Raw genomic sequence first — 22,010 nt, forward strand, 5'->3', positions numbered from 1 at the left:
ACTACAGGCGCCTGCCACCTCGCCCGGCTAAGTTTTTGTATTTTTAGTAGAGACGGGGTTTCACTGTGTTACCCAGGATGGTCTCGATCTCCTGACCTCGTGATCCGCCCGTCTCGGCCTCCCAAAGTGCTGGGATTACAGGCTTGAGCCACCGCGCCCGGCCTGCTTTTGGTGTTTTAGACATGAAGTTTTTGCCCATGCCTATGTCCTGAATGGTATTACCTAGGTTTTCTTCTAGGGTTTTTATGGTATTAGGTCTCAGAAGAACCTCAAATAAAGTAGCTTAAAATAATAATAGATGAGTATGATTATCCACGTGCCAAACAATGAAGTTAGCTCCCTTTCTTACACCATGCACAAATGGATTATAGACCTAAATGTAAGAGCCAAGTTATATAAAACTTAAAAGAAAACATACCAATAAATCTTCATGACTTTCGATTAGGCAGGAGCCTCTTAGATGTGACACAGAAAGTTCAAGATAGATAAATTGAACCTCATCAAAATTTGACACCGGTGACCTGGTGTAGTGGCTCATGCCTGTAATCTCAGCACTTTGGGAGGCCAAGGCAGGAGACTCACTTGAGGCCAGGAGTTTGAGACCAGCATGAGCAACATAGACTCCATCTCTCCAAAAAATAAAAAATAAAAAGAAAAGAAAGAAAAAAATTTTATCCAGGCATGGTAGTATGTCTTACCACTAGCTACTCTGGAGGCTGAGGTGGGAAGATGACTTGAGCTCAGGAATACGAATACAAGGTTATAGTGAACTGTGATCATGCCACTTCACTCCAGCCTGGGCAACTGAGTGGGAACCTATCTCTTAAAAAAAAATTAAAAACTTTGTTTGCAAAATATGCCATCAAGAAAGTAGAAAGACATGGCCGGTCACAGTGGCTCAAGCCTCTAATCCCAGCACTTTGGGAGGCTGAGGTGGGCAGATCACTTGAGGTCAGGTGAGGTCAGGAGTTCAAGACCAGCCTGGCTAACATGATGAAACCCTGTCTCTACTAAAAAATACAAAAATTAGCTGGGCATGGTGGTGCATGCCATGTAACTCCAGGTACTTGGGAGGCTGAGGCAGGAGAATTGGTTGCAGTGAGCTGAGATTGTGTCACTGCACTCCAACCTGGGCAACACAGTGAGACTCTGTCTCCAAAAAAAAAAAAAAGAAAAGAAAGTGGAAAAACAGCCTACAAAATGGGAGAAAATATTCACATGTCATATGTCTGTTGGCTGGTATCCTGAATATTAAAACAAACAAAAAACCAAAACTCTTACAATTCAATAAAAAAGGCAACAGTTTTTCAATGTGCAAATAATTGAGTAGGCTTTTTGTCCAGAGAGGATATACAATGGCCAACAAGTACATGTAAAGATGCTCAGCATCGTTAGCCATTAGGAAATTGCAGATCAAAACCACCGTGAGACACCACTTCACATCCACTAGGAGGGTTATAACTAAAAAGACAATAATGAGTGTTGGCAAGGCTGTAGAGAACATACATTGCTGGTGAGGATGCAAAATATAGCTGCTTTGGAAGAGTTTGGCCTTGCCTCACATTTTAAACATGGGACCCATCAGTTTCACTGCTAGGTATATACCCAAATGAAACAAATGTCCACACAGAAACTAGTACAGCAGTGTTCAAGGCATCATTATTCATAATGGCCCCAAAGTGGAAATAACCCAAGTTACATCAGCAAATAAATGAATAAACAAAATGTGATATATCTATAAATGGAATATTAATTAGCCACAAAAAGGAATGAAGTACTGATACATGCTGTAATATGGATAAACCTTAGAAAACGTGCTGATTGAAAGAAGCCAGACACAAAAGACCACATAGTGTATGATTTTATTTATATGAAATGTCCAGGATAGACAAATTCATAGAGACAGAAAGTAGATTATTGATTTTCAGGGGCTGGATAGAAGGAGAAACGGGAGTGATGGCTAATGGAGATAGGGTTTCTTTTTGGAAAGATGGAAGTGCTCTAAGACTAGATTGTGGTGATAGGTGTACCACTCTGGCTATACTAAAATGCATTGTCTACTGTAAATGGGTAAATTGTGTCATGTGGGTTATTTCTCAATAAAGCTGTTTTTAAAAGTAAATAGATAATGAAGTTAATATGTTATCCAATGATATGAGACAGGCTTCAAAAATAATCATAACAGATTTCTGTAGAGATAACTTAGTTGTAACTTTAAAAAAACATGCTTATTACCTAAAATAAATACAGTTTTCTTTTTTCATAATAGGTAAAAATTCTGAATATCATGTTGCTTCATTTTAAGCTAATTTGAATAAAATTTAATACTGATTGTGTATTTATCAGTATGGGTTACAGTAAAAGTCGAAACATATGTTTTTTTCTTTACCTATCAGTCTCATTGTCTTTCTGTTTTTTTGAGGTGAATAGAGACAGTTGTAGTGTTATGGAAAGATTTTTGGACTTAGCAGTTGCTCAAGCAGGACAAACTTAGATGTTCTGTCTGTGGTCTTAGATAAATAATTTAATTTTTAGAGGATCAATTTCAAAACCTGTAAAATGAGGCTCATGCTGAGTTTGAAAAGTTTTGTCCTCCCTCCCTCCCTTCCTGCCTTCCTTCCTTCCTAGTGTTTATTAGAAATATGGGAAATTTTCCCATAGAAAATTTTCCTGGGAAAATATAAAGGATATTCAGATTCTATCCTCGTTTCGATGTGTTTGTCCATACTGGTGTTTTATCTTAAATTTTTTAAGTCTTTTGCAAACAACAGTGGTGTTCAGATGTGTCCAAAGCCTAGTACTACATCTGAGGAAATAGATTCTCAGTTTATATTATTTGAATACATCGGAATTTAGTGATGTTATTGGTGACCTTTGAAGTATTAGGTGATGGATTTCATTGAAATATTAACTGAAAAACTTATTTTAACTTTCTTTATATATTTATCAGTTTAAAGACTGCGTCACTGGCCAGGGGCAATGGCTTACGCCTATAATCCCAGTACTTTGGGAGGCCAAGGTGGATGAATCACCTGAGGTCAGGAGTTCAAGATCAGCCTGGCCAACATGGTAAACCCCCGTCTCTACTAAAAATACAAAAATTAGCCGGGCATGGTGGTATGGGCCTATAATCCTAGCTACTTGGGAGACTGAGGCAGGAGAATCGCTTAAACCTGGGAGGTAGAGGTTGCAGTGAGCCGAGATCGCACCATTGCACTCCAGCCTGCTTGGGTGACAGAGTGAGACTCTGTCTCAAAACAACAACAACAAAAAAACAACCAAAAAATGTGTCATTAATTATGTGTTAACAGTCAAGTTGACTTTTAAGAGAATCTGCAATTATGGTAGATTCTTGACTGTTTTTTGTTATTGTTGGTTTTGTTGGTTTTCTTTTGGAGACCGGGTCTCACTCTGTCGCCCAGGCTGGAGTGCAGTGGTGTAATCTTGGCTCACTGCAACCTCTGCCTCCTGGGTTCAAGGGGTTCTCCCACCTCAGCCTCCTCAGTAGCTGGGATTACAGGTGTGTCCCACCACACCAGGCTAATTTTTGTATTTCTAGTAGAGACAAAGTTTCACCGTGTTGGCCAGGTGTTGTCTTGAACTCCTGACCTCAAGTGATCGGCCCACCTCCGCCTCCCAAAGTGCTGGGATTACAGGGTGATCCACCACACCTGGCCAACTTGACTGTTACTAACATGTAAAGTTATTTAGTGGCTGATATGTGTCAAATACATTTTTATGTTGCAGTTAAGTGATGATATGCGATAAGATTCAATTTTCTTTGTTTAGCTTGATAGCTACATGATCTTAATATGTAAGCTTTTTCTTATTTTGCAGAGATCCTGCATATTTTGATGAAAATTGGCTAAACAGAATCAAAACTGAAGTAGGAGATAATTGGAGGCTAAAGGTATTTTATTTTTCCATCTGTTAAATCTTTAAATATTTGTATGTGTATAGTATCTGTTGATTTTTTTGGTCTAATGTATCCGGTGAGCTTTAGAAACTTAGGTAGCCTGCAATGAAATAATGTAGAATTGAAGATTGAACTCACCTGGAGTTGTGCACCTATGCATAACATAATATGAGTTAGTAACGCATAGCGACCAAGGGCATGGAGCCAGTGTGCCTGTGTCCACATCATAGCTCTGCCATTTACTGTCTATGGGGAAGTGTTGTGACCTTCCTTTGCCTTGGTTTCCCCATTTGTAAAATGAGGATTAATATAGCTTCTGCCTCACAGAAATGAGTTATTATGCCAAGTACTTAGAACAGTACATGTGGTAGTTATAATAAGATAATATTGTTCATTATTAACTGTATCCTAAACACTCAGAGAATGAAACATTTCCATTTCCTTCCTAGTAACCTTTAAGTATTTTACAAGCTTCTTTAACCAAAACTTACAATAAGAAAAAAAGTTTACATTGCAACCAATTTCCCACCTAAATGTGTGCATATATATAGCTGAACAGGTATTTGCCCTTATGTTAGGCAGTGATGTTTGCATTTTATTTTTTAAAATGTTTGTTGTAATCCACTAAATTATTTTTTTAACTTTATATTTTGGTTTTTGTTTTTGAAATGGAGTCTTCTCTGTCCCCCAGGCAGGAGAGCAGTGGTGCAATCTCGGCTCACTGCAACCTTTGTCTCCCTGGTTCAAGTGATTCTCCTGCCTCGGCCTCCCAAGCAGCTGGGATTACAGGCATCCGCCACCACACCCAGCTAATTTTTGCATTTTTATAGAGATGGGGTTTAACCCTGTTGACCAGGCTGGTATCAAACTCCTGATCTCAGGTGATCCGCCCGCCTTGGCCTCCCAAGTGCTGGAATTACAAGCATCAGCCACCACACCTGGCCTATATTTTGAAATAATTATAGATTCACAAGGAGTTGCAAAAAACGTGTACTAAGAGGTTATGTGTACCTTTTACCCAGTTTCTCCAGTGGTAACATCTTGCATAACTATAATACAATATCAAAACTAGGGAACTGGCATTGGTACAGTCCATATTTTATTCAGATTTCACCAAGGTTACTTGCAGTCTGTGTTAGTGCGTGCAGTTCTGTGTAGCTCTGTCTCATATGTAGCTTCTTATAACTACCACCACAGTGAAGACCCAGAACTATTCCGTCACCACACAGCTTCCTGTGCTGCTTCTATATCCACATCCACACCACCCCTAATCCCATGCAACCCGTAATTTGTTCTCCATCTTTGTGATTTTAACATTAAATTGATTGTTATGACCCAATAGTTTTCCTGTCTAACAGTGGAGAAACCTGCAACCATTTCTTCTTGATACAGACTGGTGAAGACTCAGACATACAAATGATTTAAGCATGCAAGGCGCTGAACTTAAGACATGTTCAGCTTGAGTTATCTTTATATTTTCCCCAAGAAACATGTTTGATAACACAAATATTTATTTATTGCTTAAGTATTGGGTTTGCCAAAATCTAGTTCCTTCTTTTTACTAAGCTAGTAAATGAAAACTGTTTAATGGCACTGGGGTTTTTTGTTTGTTTTTTGTTTTGTTTTGTTTTGTTTTGAGACAGAGTCTCACCTTGTCACCCAGGCTGTAGTGCAGTGGTGCAATCTCGGCTCACTGCAACCTCCGCCTCTCGAGTTCAAAAGATTCTCCTGCCTCAGTCTCCCGAGTAGCTGGGACTACAGGCGCACGCCATGATACCAGGCTAATTTTTGTATTTTTTAGTAGAGACAGGGTTTTGCCATGTTGGCTAGGCTGGTCTTGAACTCCTAAGCTCAGGTGATCTGCCTGCCTTGGCCTCCCAGAGTGCTGGGATTACAGGCGAGAGTCACTGCGCCCGACCGGCCCTGTTTTAATTTCTAAACAATCTTTCAAGGACAGGCAGTTTATTAATTTTTATTTACTTTTTTTGAGACAAGATCTCACTCTGTCACCCAGGATGGAGTATAGTGGCACAGTCTCAGCTCACTGCAACCTCCACCTCCTGAGCTCAACCACAGGTGCATGCCAACACACCAGGCTAACGTTTTAAATTTTTGTGGGGATGAGGTCTTGCTATATTGCTCAGTCTGGTCTTGAACTCCTAGGCTCAAGCCATCCTCCTGCCTCAACCTGGCAGGCCAGGCGCGGTGGCTAACACCTGTAATCCCAGCACTTTGGGAGGTCAAGGCAGGTGGATCACTTGAGGTCTGGAGTTCAAGACCAGCCTGGCCAAGATGGTGAATCCCCGTTGCTAGTAAAAATATAAAAATTAGGCCAGGCACGGTGGCTCACACCTGTAATCCCAGCATTTTGGGAGGGCGAGATGGGCAGATCACAAGTCAGGAGATGGAGACCATCCTGGCCAACATGGTGAAACCCCATTTGTACTAAAAATACAAAATTAACTGGGCGTGGTATTGCGCACCTATAGTCGCACCTACTCAGGAGGCTGAGGCAGGATAATCACTTGAACCTTGGAGGCAGAGGTTGCAGTGAGCCGAGATGGCGCCACTGTACTCCGGCCTGGTGACAGAGCAAGACTCGGTCTCAAAAAAAAAAAAAATTAGGTTTTTTGGCGGGTGCCTGTAATTCCAGCTACCCTGGAGGCTGAGGCATGAGAATTGCTTGAACCCAGGAGGCGGAGGTTGCAGTGAGCCAAGATTGCGCCACTGCACTCCAGCCTGGGTGACAGAGCAAGACTCAGTCTCAAAAAAAAAAAAAAATTTTTTTTAATGTTACAGCATGTTTAAAACAATTTATGATATTTAAAATAATGCTATTAATCATTTTGTGTCTGCTTACTGGCTTGATCAGGAGTTGTATATCTCCTCCCAGCAGGCACACAGATAGATATACATACCCACATATGCTGTCCCCAGTGTCATGAGTAGGGCAGTGGTAGTATATGGAGACGGGTAGAAAAGTTTATCATAGTCTTAACACTCAGGACTGAACTTCTTATTCTCTATACTTTATTTTATGCTATACTTCAATTTTATGATGCCATTGATTAAAGACAAGATATATGACCGGGCACGGTGGCTCACGCCTGTAATCCCAACACTTTGGGTGGCCAAGGTGGGTGAATCACCTGAGGTCAGAAGTTCGAGACCAGCCTGGCCAACATGGTGAAACCCCATCTCTACTAAAAATACAAAAATTAGCCAGGTGTGGTGGCAGGTGCCTGTAATCCCAGCTACTCAGAAGGCTGAGGCACAAGAATTGCTTGAATCTGGGAGGCAGAGGTTGCAGTGAGCCGAGATCGCGCCATTGCACTCTAGCCTGCCTGGGCAACAGAGGGAGACTCTGTGTCAAAAAATAAATAAATAAAGATAAGTTATAGCTTTTTGTGATGTGATTTAAAAAACTACCATTTTAAATGAATGGCAGTTGATTTTCAAGGCATTTTAATTTCAAACATTAAAAATATGGGAAAATGAACATCCTAGAATGAAAGAGATAAAGCATATTATGCGTTTTCCATATCTACAAATTTTTATAGACATTTAAGCATGTTAATTTTATGAGACCTGTAAAAATAAATAAGCAAGTTTTCAATTTATTTTCTTCCTTTCAAATAAATATGCCTTTAATTAAGTACTGGATCACGTTGCTGTGATTCACGTTCTTATTTGAAAGCCTCAGTCCCTACAAGCTTGTTTTCTAGGATGTCTCAACTACAGACACCAGCCAGGGAAAGCTAGATCAATAAAATAAAATCAATAGAGCTATATCACATACCCATTTAACCTAACACAAAACTGTATGAGTTGGGTCAAACAAAAAGAAAAAATTATAGTTTACAATAAATAGGGCAGGTGATTCTGCCCATTCTTCACCTAACATGGCTCATAAACATTTAGTTTGATGATCAACTGAAGAAACAGTAGTTTGTTTGTTTGTTTGTTTTTTCTGGTAGGGGAAGAATTTAAAGACATTATACTTTATGGGTTATTTTAAAGAGATTTTACTATAATTTTTGCTTAATACTCTCTTTAGAAGTTAATTTCTATGTAGATGCAGTTTGACTTTTCTGGGGAGAATAGCTCTGAACTCAAGTCTTCATTAAGGATGGCATATTTTTCCTTTACCCACAGAAAACCTAAATAATTTAATCTGATTGTTAAGTCTCATTCAGTTACCCTCCAGTTGTTGTCAGTGTGGTCATAACATTGAAAATTCTACATAATTGGAAACATAATTTGTTTTATAAATCTCTTGGATTATATAAAGCCATAATAGTACTTTTTGATGATGATGATAATAATTCAAATATGCCTTTGAATTTTATTTTTTAATGTTTACTTTATGATTAACTGCAGTGATTGGTTGGCTCAGAAATTTTTTGTGTTAAATTATGTTTTCATCTGTCATGCCTTTTACCCAGTTGTTTTCTCTCTCTTTAAACAGATAAGCAATTTAAAGAAAATTTTAAAAGGAATCTTGGATTATAATCATGAGGTAAAGACTTTTTTCTCATTCTGCTTAGAAGTATTACTATAGGATAGTTTAATTTATAATAGTTTCAAGTTAAGGAAAAATTGCTTTCAAAATTAATCATCAGTTTGTCCTTCATTTTATAGTTTCTGTAATAGGATGATGGTTCAACCAACCATCTGTGAGTCAGTTAATAGATGGATGATCTTTTTCACTGTATTATGGGTAGTTTGTAAATGATTACTAATTAATGTCAAATTTTACTTCATGTCATCTATTAATTCTGTCTTTTCTTCCTTGTAAAGATAGTTTTAGAGTTCATGCACCATTGTCTACTTTCATTTTATTCCTTGGCAAACCCCCCACGCCTAGATGAACTCAGTTTGTCCTCTGAGCCTGCATCAGAACAGTCATTGCTGGGGAAGGAATCAGGCAGTGGAAAATAACTAGTTTTACTTTAAATTTCACAATCAAAGATGCCAAATGGACACAATACCATACCCTAGTTATTTCCCTACTGTGTTTTCCCGCAAGCTTACCTGCATTTAGTACCCATGTTTATACCCGTAGCACTGATCTTCCCCATCTCAGTAAGTGACGCTACCATTCACCATATTACTGAACCCCAGAACCTAGAAATCCTCCTACAATCCTTCTTTCTTCTAATATCATCTGCAAGACCCATTAGTCAAACCTTCAAAATAGAGCTTTCTTCAGCTGTGTGGCCACCAACTATGCCAAGCCATCATTCACTCTTGCTTAGGTTACTAAAGTAGTCTTGCTGGTGACCCTGATTTCACTGTTGTGTAATTTTTAAAAATTCAAAGGTGATCTCATCAGTCTCCTTAAAGTCCTCTGTGGTTTCTCCTTGCATTGAGAATCACATCCACATTCTTACCATGAACGACTTCCTAACTACTTTTCCTGCACCTAAGGCACTGGAACCACATCCTCTCCTTCTGTGCCTGGAATCTGCCAAGTCCTTTTCTTCCTTAGCCTTTGCCCCACTGCTGTTGCCATGTGCAGTGTTCTTCCCTCAGCTCCTGGCATTTCTTGCTCTTGCTTATTTGAACTTTCTGTCACCTCCTTACAGAGAATTTCCCTGAGCATATGCTGTCTCAGCCAGGGCCACATTCACCCCTCAGCCCCATTTACTTAGTCACATCACCCTGTTTATTCCCTTTAATCCTGGCCATATCAGCAGTCTCTTTATTTGTTGGTTTATTATTTGGTTGTCTCATCCCATTACACTCTTTTCTTTTTTTTTTTTTTGAGACGGAGTCTCGCTCTGTCGCCCAGGCTGGAGTGCAGTGGTGCCATCTTGGCTCACTGCAAGCTCCGCCTCCCAGGTTCATGCCATTCTCCTGCCTCATCCTCCCAAGTAGCTGGGGCTACAGGCACCCACCACCACGCTAGGCTAATTTTTTTGTATTTTTAGTAGAGACAGGGTTTCACCGTGTTAGCCAGGATGGTCTCGATTCCTGACCTCATGATCCGCCCGCCTTGGCCTTCCAGAGTGCTGGGATTACAGGCATGAGCCACCGCACCCGGCCTTCTCTTCTCTTTTTTTGACAGAATCTTGCTGTGTCGCCCAGGCTAGAGTGCAGTAGCGCAATCTTGGTTCACTGCAACCTCTGCTTCCTGGGTTCAAGCGATTCTCCTGTCTCAGCTTCCCAAGAAGCTGGGACTACAGGCATGCACCACCATGCCCAGCTAATTTTTGTATTTTTGGTAGAGACAGGGTTTCACCATATTGACCAGGCTGGTCTCAAACTCCTGACCTTGTGATTCACCAACCTTGGACTCCCAAAGTGCTGGGGTTACAGGCATGAGCCACTGTGCCTGGCCACCCCATTATGTTCTTAGAGCCATGAAATGAGGCCGGACCCAGACCTTATGTAGTCATTGGTACATCTCAGCCCTCAGGACAGTGCTATCACACTGCAGGCACTCAGAGTTTCCTAATCACGTCAAATAAATGTTAATTTCCAAGAAAAACATATTTAAGATACATGTAAGTGTGAACATAGGGTTGGTATTAGACATGTTGACAAAAAGTGTTGTTTTTTTTTTTTCCTTCGTCCAGAAGTGCTTACATTTACTAGATCTTTTGGGCTTAGGAGAAGTGATCAGTTTTGTTCTGAGCATCATGCCTATTATATATAAAAAAAAGTAGTTTTATAAAAAGTATTACAATAAAAAAGAATAGAAAATGTATGGCATTGAAGATAGTGATGCTGTTTCAGGAGTGTCATCCTGAGCCAACTCTTTCGCTCAGTGGAAGCCACCCAGAGGAAGTCCGAGCCATTATCCTCGCCTCATACATAAGAAACCGAGGCACATGTGTACCTCTTTCTCTTCCCCTCTTGTAATTTTCCTTTCTTTCCTCCCCCTCACCCAGCCCCCTGACATTTTTGGGTCCTAGGCCTGCTGGTGTTACCTGTAGCCCCACATAGCATCCCGTAGCCTGAGCGTGCCTGAGAGGAAGAAGAAATCCACTCTCTGAAAATCGTGTGGTGTCTTTGGAACTTATGCCCTTTTAGAAACCTAATTATATTCATTACTACATGATTAGGAGAAAGAGTTGGAGCATGAGTAAAACTAAAATTAGTATGTGTAGTTGCAGTTTGCTTAATTTGAGCCTACACTGCCATTTAGTGAGCCCGTACCTGTATGATTCAGTATCAGTTTCCCCATTTATTCTCATAGCCCAAGGTTCTTTTCCTTCTTACTGCTTACTGTGATTTGAATTATATATTTATTTGTGCATTTACTAATTCATTTTGTGTGTTCTACTTCATAAACTAGATGAAGGTACTTGCCTGTAAATTTAAACGTTTTGCAGATGCATACCTCTTTGACATCATAGTTCTATTTCTAGAAATTGGTCTTCAAGATCTACATTAGGCTATCCACCTCACCATTATTTCATAGTAGGCAAAAACTGAATATAACCCAATGTCTAACAATAAGAAAATTATGAAACATTTTGTAGGACAAATGCCATTCAGCCATGAAAATACGTATGTATAAATATTCTTTAATAGGATAAAAGTGTGAGATTGTATATGCCATATGATACCAGTTTTATGTGAATATACATAAATGTGTTTATAAAAATGTATATGCAGGTCCACAATTTCAGATCCCAATCCTTTAGACCACATTCGTTTTGGAATCCGGAGTTTTTCAGATTTTTAGAAAGGTAACATGATGCATACACCACATATTGTGTAAATACCCCAGTGGGGCCTGGGGTTACACCATTGTTCCATTATATTAACATTTCTGCAGCAAAATGTAAGATTATTCACTCTAGGATAAACAAGAAGAATACATTCATGGTTCTGTCATTACCTTTCACCCTCCTCCTGGGAATTCCTTTGTCTTTCTCCTGTCTTATTTTGTTTGCTGAATTCTGTGTATTTCTTTTTCTTGGTTTACTTTCATGTTTTGGTAGAGTCCATTTTCCGGTGGCATCTTCAGAAAAATACATGATAGATACTTATTTTAAGCCCCACAAATCTGAAAATAATCTTAGTTCTCTTTACACTGTGGTTGAGTTGAATATGGAATTCCAGGTTGGAAGTCATTCCTCCGTATTTTGAAATCATTGCTCCATGCCGATGCCCTCTGGCTTCCAGTGCTGCTGCTGACATCTCTCATGTGGACTCCCACTCCCTGTTGGTAACTTGTTCACTTTCTGGAACCTTTTAGGTCCTTTTTATCTCCATGTTCATGCTGCTGTGCTTTGGTATGAGAAGGAGTTTTTTTGTTGTTGTTTTCATTTGTTTTATTGTACTTGGCACTTAGCACACCCTTAAAGTCTGAATGCCTACTAGCTTTAGTTTTAGGAAATTTTCTTATTATAATTTATTTTATCTCATTTATTTGTTTAGTTAGTTAGTTATTTTACTACTTTATTTTTCTTTACTTTCTCTATCCTCTTTCTGAACTATTTAGCTATTGAACCTCCTGGGTTAATCCTTTAATTATCTAACCCTGTCTCTCCTTTTTTCTCTCTTGTGTTTTTGCTCTACTTACTGAGATGATTATACACCTTGTTCTAGCTTGCCTGTTGAATTTTTCATTTCTGCTATCATATTTTTAATTTGCAAGAGTACTTTTTGTTTTCTGAATATAACTTTTATATCCTGTTCTTGCTTTATGAATATATAGTGTCTCTTATCTCTATGAGAATATTAATCATAGAAGATATTTTTTACTTCCATTTTTTAAAAAATTATTATACTTTAAGTTCTGAGATACATGTGCAGAATGTGCAGGTTTGTTACATAGCTATACACGTGCCATGGTGGTTTGCTACACTCATCAACTCGTCATCTGTGTTAGGTATTTCTCCTAATGCTATTCCCTCCCCCAGCCCCCCACCCCGCAACAGCCTCCAGTGGGTTATGTTCCCTCCCTGTGTCCATGTGTTCTCACTGTTCAGTTTCCACCCATGAGTGAGAACATGCAGTGTTTGGTTTTCTGTTCTTGTGATAGTTTGCTCACAATGATGGTTTCTGAGCTTCATCCATGTCCCTGCAAAGGATATGAACTCATCCTTTTTTATGGCTGCATAGTATTCCATGGTGTATATATGCCACATTTTCTTTATCCAGTCTATCATTGATGGGCATTTGGATTGGTTCCAAGTCTTTGCTATTGTGAATAGTGCTGCAATAAACATATGTGTGCATGTGTCTTTATAGTAGATTGATTTATAATCCTTTGGATATATACCCAGTAATGGGATTGCTGGGTCAAATGGTATTTCTGATTCTAGATCCTTGAGGAATCGCCACACTGTCTTCCACAATGGTTGAACTAATGTACACTCCCACCAACAGTGTAAAAGCATTCCTATTTCTCCACATCCTCTCCAGCATCTGTTGTTTCCTTACTTTTTATGATCACCATTCTAACTGGTGTGAGATGGTATCTCATTGTGGTTTTGAGTTGCATTTCTCTAATGACCAATGATGATGAGCTGTTTTTCATATGTTTATTGGCCATGTAAATGTCTTTTGCGAAGTGTCTGTTCATATCCTTTGCCCACTTTTTGATGGGGTTGTTTTTTTCTTGTAAATTTGTTTAAGTTCCTTGTGGATTCTGGATATTAGCCCTTTGTCAGATGGATAGATTACAAAAATTTTCTCCCATTCTGTAGGTTGCCTTTTCACTCTGATGATAGTTTCTTTTGCTGTGCAGAAGCTCTTTAGTTCACTTAGATCCCATTTGTCAGTTTTGGCTTTTGTTGCAGTTGCTTTTGGTGTTTTAGTCATGAAGTTTTTGCCCATGCCTATGTCCTGAATGGTATTGCCTAGATTTTCTTCTAGGGTTTTTATGGTTTTAGGTCTTACCTTTAAGTCTTTAATCCATCATGAGTTAATTTTTGTATAAGATGTAAGGAAGGGATCCAGTTTCAGTTTTCTGCATATGGCTAGCCAGTTTCCCCAGCACCATTTATTAAATAGGGAATCCTTTTCCCATTGCTTGTTTTTGTCAGGTTTGTCAAAGATCAGATGGTTGTAGATGTGTGGCATTATTTCTGAGGCCTCTGTTCTCTTCCGTTGGTCTGTATATCTGTTTTGGTACCAGTACCATGCTGTTTTGGTTACTGTAGCCTTGTAGTATAGTTTGAAGTCAGGTATTTTGATGCCTCCAACTTTGTTATTTTTGCTTAGGATTGTCTTGGCTATACTGGCTCATTTTTGGTTCCATATGAAATTTAAAGTAGTTTTTTCTAATTATTTGAAGAAAGTTAGTGGTAGCTGTATGGGGATACCATTGAATCTATAAAATGCTTTGGGCAGGATGGCCATTTTCACAATATTGATTCTTCCTATTCATGAGCATGGAATGTTTGTTCATTTGTTTGTGTCCTCTCTTAATTCCTTGAGCAGTGGTTTGTAGTTCTTCTTGAAGAGGTCCTTCACATCCCTTGTTAGTTGTGTATTCCTAGGTATTTTATTCTCTTAGTAGCAATTGTGAATGGGAGTTCACTCATGATTTGGCTCTCTGTCTGTTACTGGTATATAGGGATGCTTTTGATTTTTGCACATTGATTTTTGTATCCTGAGACTTTGCTGAAGTTGCTTATCAGCTTGAGATTTTGGGCTGAGACAATGGGATTTTCTAAATATACAGTCATGTCATCTGCAAACAGAGACAATTTGACTTCCTCTCTTCCTATTTGAATATCCTTTATTTCTTTCTCTTGCCTGATTGCCCTGGCCAGAACTTCCAACACTATGTTGAATAGGAGTGGTGAGAGAGGACACCCTTGTCTTGTGCCGGTTTTCTAAGGCAGTGCTTCCAGCTTTTGCCCATTCAGTATGATATTGGCTGTGGGTTTGTCATAAATAGCTGTTAATATTTTGAGATACATTCCATCAATACCTAGTTTATTGAGAGTTTTTATCATGAAGGGATGTTGAATTTTATCAAAGGCCTTTTCTGCATCTGTTGAGATAATCGTACGGTTTTTGTCATTGGTTCTATTTATGTGATGTATTACATTTACTGATTTGAGTATGTTGAACCAGCCTTACATCCCAGGGATGAAGCCGACTTGATGGTGATGGATAAGCTTTTTGATGTGCTGCTGGATTCAGATGGTCAGTATTTTACTGAGGATTTTTGCATTGATGTTGATCAGGGATATTGGCCTGAAATTTTCATTTTTTGTTGTGTCTCTGTCAGGTTTTGGTATCAGGATGATGCTGGCCTCATAAAATGAGTTAGGGAGGAGTACCTCTTTTTCTATTGTTTGGAATAGTTTCAGAAGGAATGGTACCAGCTCCTCTTTGTACCTCTGGTGAAATTTGGCTGTGAATCCGTCTGGTCCTGGGCTTTTTTTGGTTGGTAAGGTGTTAATTATTGCCTTAATTTCAGAACTTGTCATTGGTGTATTCAGGGATTTGACTTCTTTCCTGGTTTAGTCTTGGGAGGATGTATGTGTCTAGGAATTTATCCATTTCTTCTAGATTTTCTAGTTTATTTGCATAGAGGTGTTTACAGTATTCTCTGATGGTAGTTTGTATTTCTGTGGGATCAGTGGTGATATCTTGTTTATCATTTTTTGTTGCGTCTATTTGATTCTTCTCTCTTTTCTTCATTAGTCTGGCTAGTGGTCTATTTTGTTAATCATTAAAAAAGCAACCAGCTCCTGGATTCATTGATTTTTTTTTTTTTTTTTTTGAAGAGTTTTTCATGTCTTGTCTCCTTCAGTTCTGCTCTGATCTTAGTTATTTCTTGTCTTCTGCTAACTTTTGAATTTGTTTGCTCTTGCTTCTCTAGTTCTCTTAATTGTGATGTTAGGGTGTCGATTTTAGATTTTTCCTGCTTTCTCCTGTGGGCATTTAGTGCTGTAAGTTTTCCTCTAAACACTGCTTTAGCTGTGTCCCAGAGATTCTGGTACATTGTATATTTGTTCTCATTGGTTTCAAAGAACTTACTTATTTCTTCCTTAATTTCGTTATGTACCCAGTAGTCATTCAGGAGCAGGTTGTTCAGTTTCCATGTAGTTGTGCAGTTTTGAGTGAGTTTCTTAATCCTCAGTTCTAATCTGATTGCACTGTGGTCTGAGAAACTGTTTGTTACGATTGTCATTCTTTTGCATTTGCTGAAGAGTGTTTTACTTCCAATTATGTGGTCAATTTTAGAATAAGTGTAATGTGGTACTGAGAGGAATGTATATTCTGTTGATATGGGGTGGAGAGTTCTGTAGATGTCTATTAGGTCTGCTTGGTCCAGAGCTGAGTTCAAGTCCTGAATATCCTTGTTAATTTTCTGTCTTGTTGATCTGTCTAATATTGACAGTGGGGTGTTAAAGTCTCCCACTATTGTTGTGTGGGAGTCTAAGTCTCTTTGTAGGCCTCTAAGGACTTGCTTCATGAATCTGGGTGCTCCTTTATTGGCTGCATATATATTTAGGATAGTTAGCTCTTCTTGTTGAATTGATCCGTTTACCATCATGTAATGGCCTTTTTTGTCTCTTTTGATCTTTGATGGTTTAAAGTCTGTTTTATCAGAGACTAGGATTGCAAGCCCTGCTTTTTTTTTGCTTTCCATTTGCTTGGTAAATCTTCCTCCATCCCTGTATTTTGTGACTATATGTGTCTTTGCATGTGAGATGAGTTTCCTGAATACAGCACATTGATGGGTCTTGACTCTTTATCCAGTTTGCTAGTCTGTGCCTTTAAATTGGGGCATTTAGCCCATTTACATTTAAGGTTAATATTGTTATGTGTGAATTTGATCTTGTCATTATGATGCTAGTGGTTATTTTGCCCGTTAGTTGATGCAGTTTCTTCATAGTGTCAATGGTCTTTACAATTTGGTATGTTTTTTGCAATGGCTGGTACCAGTTTTTCCTTGCCATATTTAGTGCTTCCTTCAGGGTCTCTTGTAAGACAGGCCTGGTGGTGACAAAATCTCTCAGCATTTGCTTGTCTGTAAAGGATTTTATTTCTCTTTCGCTTATGAAGCTTAGTTTGTCTGGGTATGAAATTATGGGTTGAAAATTATTTTCTTTAAGAATGTTGAATATTGGCCCCCACTCTCTTCTGGCTTGTAGGGTTTCTGCAGAGAGATCTGCTGTTAATCTGATGGGCTTCCCTGTGTGGGCAATCTGACCTTTCTCTCTGGACGCCCTTAACATTTTTCTCTTCATTTCAACCTTGGTGAATCTGACGATTATGTGTCTTGGGGTTGCTATTCTTGAGGAATATCTTTGTGGCATTCTCTGTATTTCCTGAATTTGAATGTTGGCCTGTCTTGCTAGGTTGGGGAAGTTCTAGATAATATCCTGAAGAGTGTTTTCCAACTTGATTCCATTCTCCCTGTCAGTTTTAGGTATACCAATCAAACATAGGTTTGGTCTTTTCATTTTGTTTATTTTATTTATTTATTTATTTATTTTTGAGATGGAGTCTTGCTTTGTCACCCAGGCTGGAGTGAGTGCAGTGGCACGATCTCGGCTCACTGCAACCTCCACCTCCCAGGTTCAAGCAATTCTCCTGTCTTAGCCTCACGAGTAGCTGGGACCACAGTCACCTGCCACCGCACCCAACTAATTTTTGTATTTTTAGTAGAGACGGGATTTTACCATATTGGTCAGGCTGGCCTCGAACTCCTGACCTCAGGTGATCCACCCGCCCCGGCCTCCCAGAGTGCTGGGATTAAAGGCGTGAGCCAGCTGGGCACAGTGGCTCACACCTGTAATCCCAGCACTTTGGGAGGCCGGGGCGGGCGGATCACGAGGTCAGGAGATCAAGACCATGCTGGCTAACACAATGAAACCCCGTCTCTACTAAAAATACAAAAAAAAAAAAAAATTAGCTAGGCGTGGTGGTGGGTGCCTGTAGTCCCAGCTACTCGAGCGGCTGAGGCAGGAGAATGGCGTGAACCCGGGAGGCAGGGGTTACAGTCAGCCAAGATTGCGCCACTGCACTCCAGCCTGGGCGACAGATCAATACTGTGTCTGAAAAAACAAAAAAAATAAGACGTGAGCCACCGTGTCTGGCCAGCAATTTCTTTTCTGTCCTTTTAGGAACTGATTTTTGTATTCAAGGAAAAAAATTTAATTTAATCTGATTGGTGGTATATTTCTATTCATTTAATTCAATTTGTTTTCCTTATTATTTAGAATAAAACCCCCATTCTTGACGTAACTTCTGAGGACCTAAGTGACATGCCTCCCCCATCCTGACCCCTGGACCTTGTCTTCTACCCCTTCCCCAGCCACACTGACCTTACTGTTCTTGGAGTTTATCAAGTGCACTGCTACCTCACAACTCTGCCCGTCATAACCTCTGTCTTGCATCCCCCCACCTATAACTGTATGGTCTGCCTCTTCATTCCAGGATTCTGCTCAGTTTTAAACTTAGCATAGAGGGCTTCTTTGACCATCCATCTAAAATACCAATCCCTTGGGCAGGTGCAATGGCTCACGCCTGTAATCTCAGCACTTTGGGAGGCCAGGCAGGTAGATTACTTGAGGTCAGGAGTTCGAGACCAGCCTGACCTACATGGTGAAATCCCATCTCTACTAAAAATACAAAATTAGCTGGGTGTGGTGGCACACGCCTGTAATCCCAGCTTCTTGGGAGGCTGAGGCAGGAGAATCACTTGAATCTGGGAGGTTGCAGTGAGCCGAGATCATGCCATTGCACTCCAGCAACAAGAGCAACACTCAGTCTCAAAAAATAAAAAAGAAAGAAAAAATAAAATACCAGTCCCACTCCTCCAAAACCCCCAGTAGTTTTTCAGTGTAGAATAAACATACATTCAAAAAAGCGTACTGTATGTACATGTACATTTTAAAGGTAATTGTGAAGTGAGCAGCCATGTGACATAGGTCAGTTGAATGTCACCAGCACCTACCAGGGCTTGTGTTTACCTTCTTGATCACAACCTCTTGATCACAACCTCTTTCCTCACCTCCTATCCAGGGAAAACCATGATTCCCAGGTTTTTAAATAATTATTTTCTTGTTTGTGTTGATAGTTTTACCACCTGTGTGTACATCTAGTTATAGGATGTTTAAATTTTTATTTTCTTTCATTTGCTGCATTATTTGCTTTTCTCTGAGTTTGCTTTCATTGTTTTTGTCTATTTTTGATGTTGGAAACGTCTCAAATATTTTAATGGTCCTTGGTTGTTTGTTGACATTTAAAAGTAAACCACTATCAAAAACTGATTGGAATCTGAGTTGGGGGTGCTTTTTGAGTGGTACATTTCACTGTAGGATTGTCAGGCAGAGACCTGCCCATTTGTCTGCATATGAATCATTTCATGTGGGAACAGTCAGTTTCCCTATAAAGAAATCCTTCATGCTCCTCCCTGACATACGTATTTTGCTGCCAGTGTTTTGGCAATCAAATGGAGTGAAGGTGACTAGTAAGAATCTTACTGTTGGGGACATGAATTTATATTTAATCTCAGGTCTTTCTGGTTCCCCCTAGTTCTTAACCTCTCTAGGTCTACTTCTTCAAAGAATATACACACCTTTCTTCTTGGAGTACTCAGTTTTGTTTTGTTTTTTATCTCGATGTACATGCCACATACCAGACTAGGAACTAAGTTGCTGTAACTCAAGATAGTTATAATTTAGGGTATGGTAGGTAAAAATAGAAATTGGGAGTGAAATGGAACATAATCATTCTCTCCTTGGCAATGAGTTTCTGGTAAAACAAACTAACCTCGATCAAGTTTTTTTTTTTTTTTTTTTTTTGGTCATATAAATGTAAATGCAATTATAATCCTTTTATCTCCATTCAGATTTTAGGACAGCAAATTAATGACTTTACCCTTCCTGATGTCAACCTTATTGGGGAGCATTCTGATGCAGCAGAGCTTGGAAGGATGCTTCAGCTCATCTTAGGCTGTGCTGTGAACTGTGAACAGAAGCAAGGTAATTTGTTTCAAGTTCATGTTTGCATTTAAAATAATGAAGGAAAGTATTGTATATTGTATATTAATATATAAATCACCAGTACCAACAGTAACATCTGTTTAAGGCCACCCCCAAAGAATGCCATTTTCTACAGTTTTACTAGTAATTTGTTTTTAAGCTTAAATGAATTTTGCACATTAAAATAAATTTGATTGGGGTGATATTTTTTCCTTTGTGCAATACCACACAATTCCTTGAGTAGATAATGACACTGAATGCAGTGAAATTTGCTGGTAAATTGACAACATCTACCTAATCTGGAAAAAATGAGCAGAGACATACAGCAGTTTAATAGATATTCAGGTCTGCCATCCCAACATATATCTGTAACAGATGCCTTCAGGTTTTCCTTTTCTTTTTTTAGGCATATTGTATTTGGAAAACGTTTGCAAGTTTGCCTCTGCTGTGGGGAAAAAGAGAGGGAAGAGTATCATTATATGCAATGTTTAAATAATAAAAAGAAATTTTGAATTGGGTTTCCTAACCCAAAATCTGGTACATACTTTTCCTTAAGAAATTACTCCCTGTCAAAGATCAGATAGTTGTAGATGTGTGGTGTTATTTCTGAGGGCTCTGTTCTGTTCCATTGGTCTGTATCTCTGTTTTGGTACCAGTACCATGCTGTTTTGGTTACCGTAGCCTTGTAGTATAGTTTGAAGTCAGGTAGCGTGATGCCTCCAGCTTTGTTCTTTTGACTTAGGATTGACTTGGCAATGTGGGCTCTTTTTTTGGTTCCATATGAACTTTAAAGTAGTTTTTTCCAATTCTGTGAAGAAAGTCATTGGTAGCTTGATGGGGATGGCATTGAATCTATAAATTACCTTGGGCAGTATGGCCATTTTCATAATATTGATTCTTCCTATCCATGAGCATGGAATGTACTTCCATTCATTTGTATTCTCTTTCATTTTGTTGAGCAGTGGTTTGTAGTTCTCCTTGAAGAGGTCCTTCACATCCCTTGTAAATTCGATTCCTAGGTATTTTATTCTCTTGAAGCAGTTGTGAATGGGAGTTCACTCATGATTTGGCTCTCTGCTTGTCTTTATTTTTGTATAGGAATGCTTGTGATTTTTGCACATTGATTTTATATCCTGAGACTTTGCTGAAGTTGCTTATCAGCTTAAGGAGATTTTGGGCTGAGACGATGGGGTTTTCTAGATATACAATCATGTCATCTGCAAATAGGGACCATTTGCCTTCCTCTTTTCCAAATTGAATACCCTTTTTTTCTTTCTCATGCCTGATTGCCCTGGCCAGAACTTCCAACACTATGTTGAATAGGAGTGGTAAGAGAGGGCATCCCTGTCTTGTGCCAGTCTTCGAAGAGAATGCTTCCAGTTTTTGCCTATTCAGTATGATATTGGCTGTGGGTTTGTCATAAATAGCTCTTATTATTTTGAGATATGTCCCATCAATACCTAATTTAATAAGAGTTTTTAGCATGAAGGGCTGCTGAATTTTGTCAAAGGCCTTTTCTGTATCTATTGAGATAATCATGTGATTTTTGTCGTTGGTTCTGTTTATATGCTGGATTACGTTTATTGATTTGCGTATGTTGAACCACCCTTGCATCCCAGGGATGAAGCCCACTGGATCATAGTGGATAAGCTTTTTGACGTGTTGCTGGATTCGGTTTGCCAGTATTTCATTGAGGATTTTTGCATCGATGTTCATCAGGGATATTGGTCTAAAATTCTCTTTTTGGTTGTGTCTCTGCCAGGCTTTGGTATCAGAATGATGCTGGCCTCATAAAATGAGTTAGGGAGGATTCCCTCTTTTTCTGTCGATTGGAATAGTTTCAGAAGGAATGGTACCAACTCCTCCTTGTACCTCTGGTAGAATTCAGCTGTGAATCCATCTGGTCCTGGACTTTTTTTGGTTGGTAGACTATTAATTATTGCCTCAATTTCAGAGCCTGTTATTGGTCTATTCAGTGATTCAACTTCTTCCTGGATTAGTCTTGGGAGGGTGTGTGTGTCAAGGAATTTATCTGTTTCTTCTAGATTTTCTAGTTTATTTGCATATGCATAGAGGTGTTCATAGTATTCTCTGATGGTAGTTTGTATTTCTGTGGGATCCTGACAAAAACAAGAAATGGTGAAAGGATTCCCAGTTTAACAAATGGTGCTGGGAAT

At 39.2% G+C, this 22,010-nt stretch overlaps 1 protein-coding gene across 3 annotated transcripts in view; it reads left to right on the forward strand.

The window, feature by feature from the left end:
- Positions 1-22,010, forward strand: part of HOOK3 (hook microtubule tethering protein 3) — a 125,310-nt gene that overhangs the window by 26,829 nt on the left and 76,471 nt on the right. For all 3 annotated transcript variants that reach the window (XR_013397263.1, XM_015145265.3, XM_077943570.1), the window contains exons 3-5: positions 3,838-3,910; positions 8,385-8,435; positions 19,701-19,833. Coding sequence is in view for 2 of the 3 variants with exons in the window: in XM_015145265.3 (XP_015000751.2) it covers positions 3,838-3,910; positions 8,385-8,435; positions 19,701-19,833 (257 nt within the window). In the remaining variant the exon portion in view is untranslated. The remainder of the gene's footprint in view (positions 1-3,837; positions 3,911-8,384; positions 8,436-19,700; positions 19,834-22,010) is intronic.

This window comes from Macaca mulatta, chromosome 8 (assembly GCF_049350105.2).
Source record: "Macaca mulatta isolate MMU2019108-1 chromosome 8, T2T-MMU8v2.0, whole genome shotgun sequence".
NCBI lineage: Eukaryota > Metazoa > Chordata > Mammalia > Primates > Cercopithecidae > Macaca > Macaca mulatta.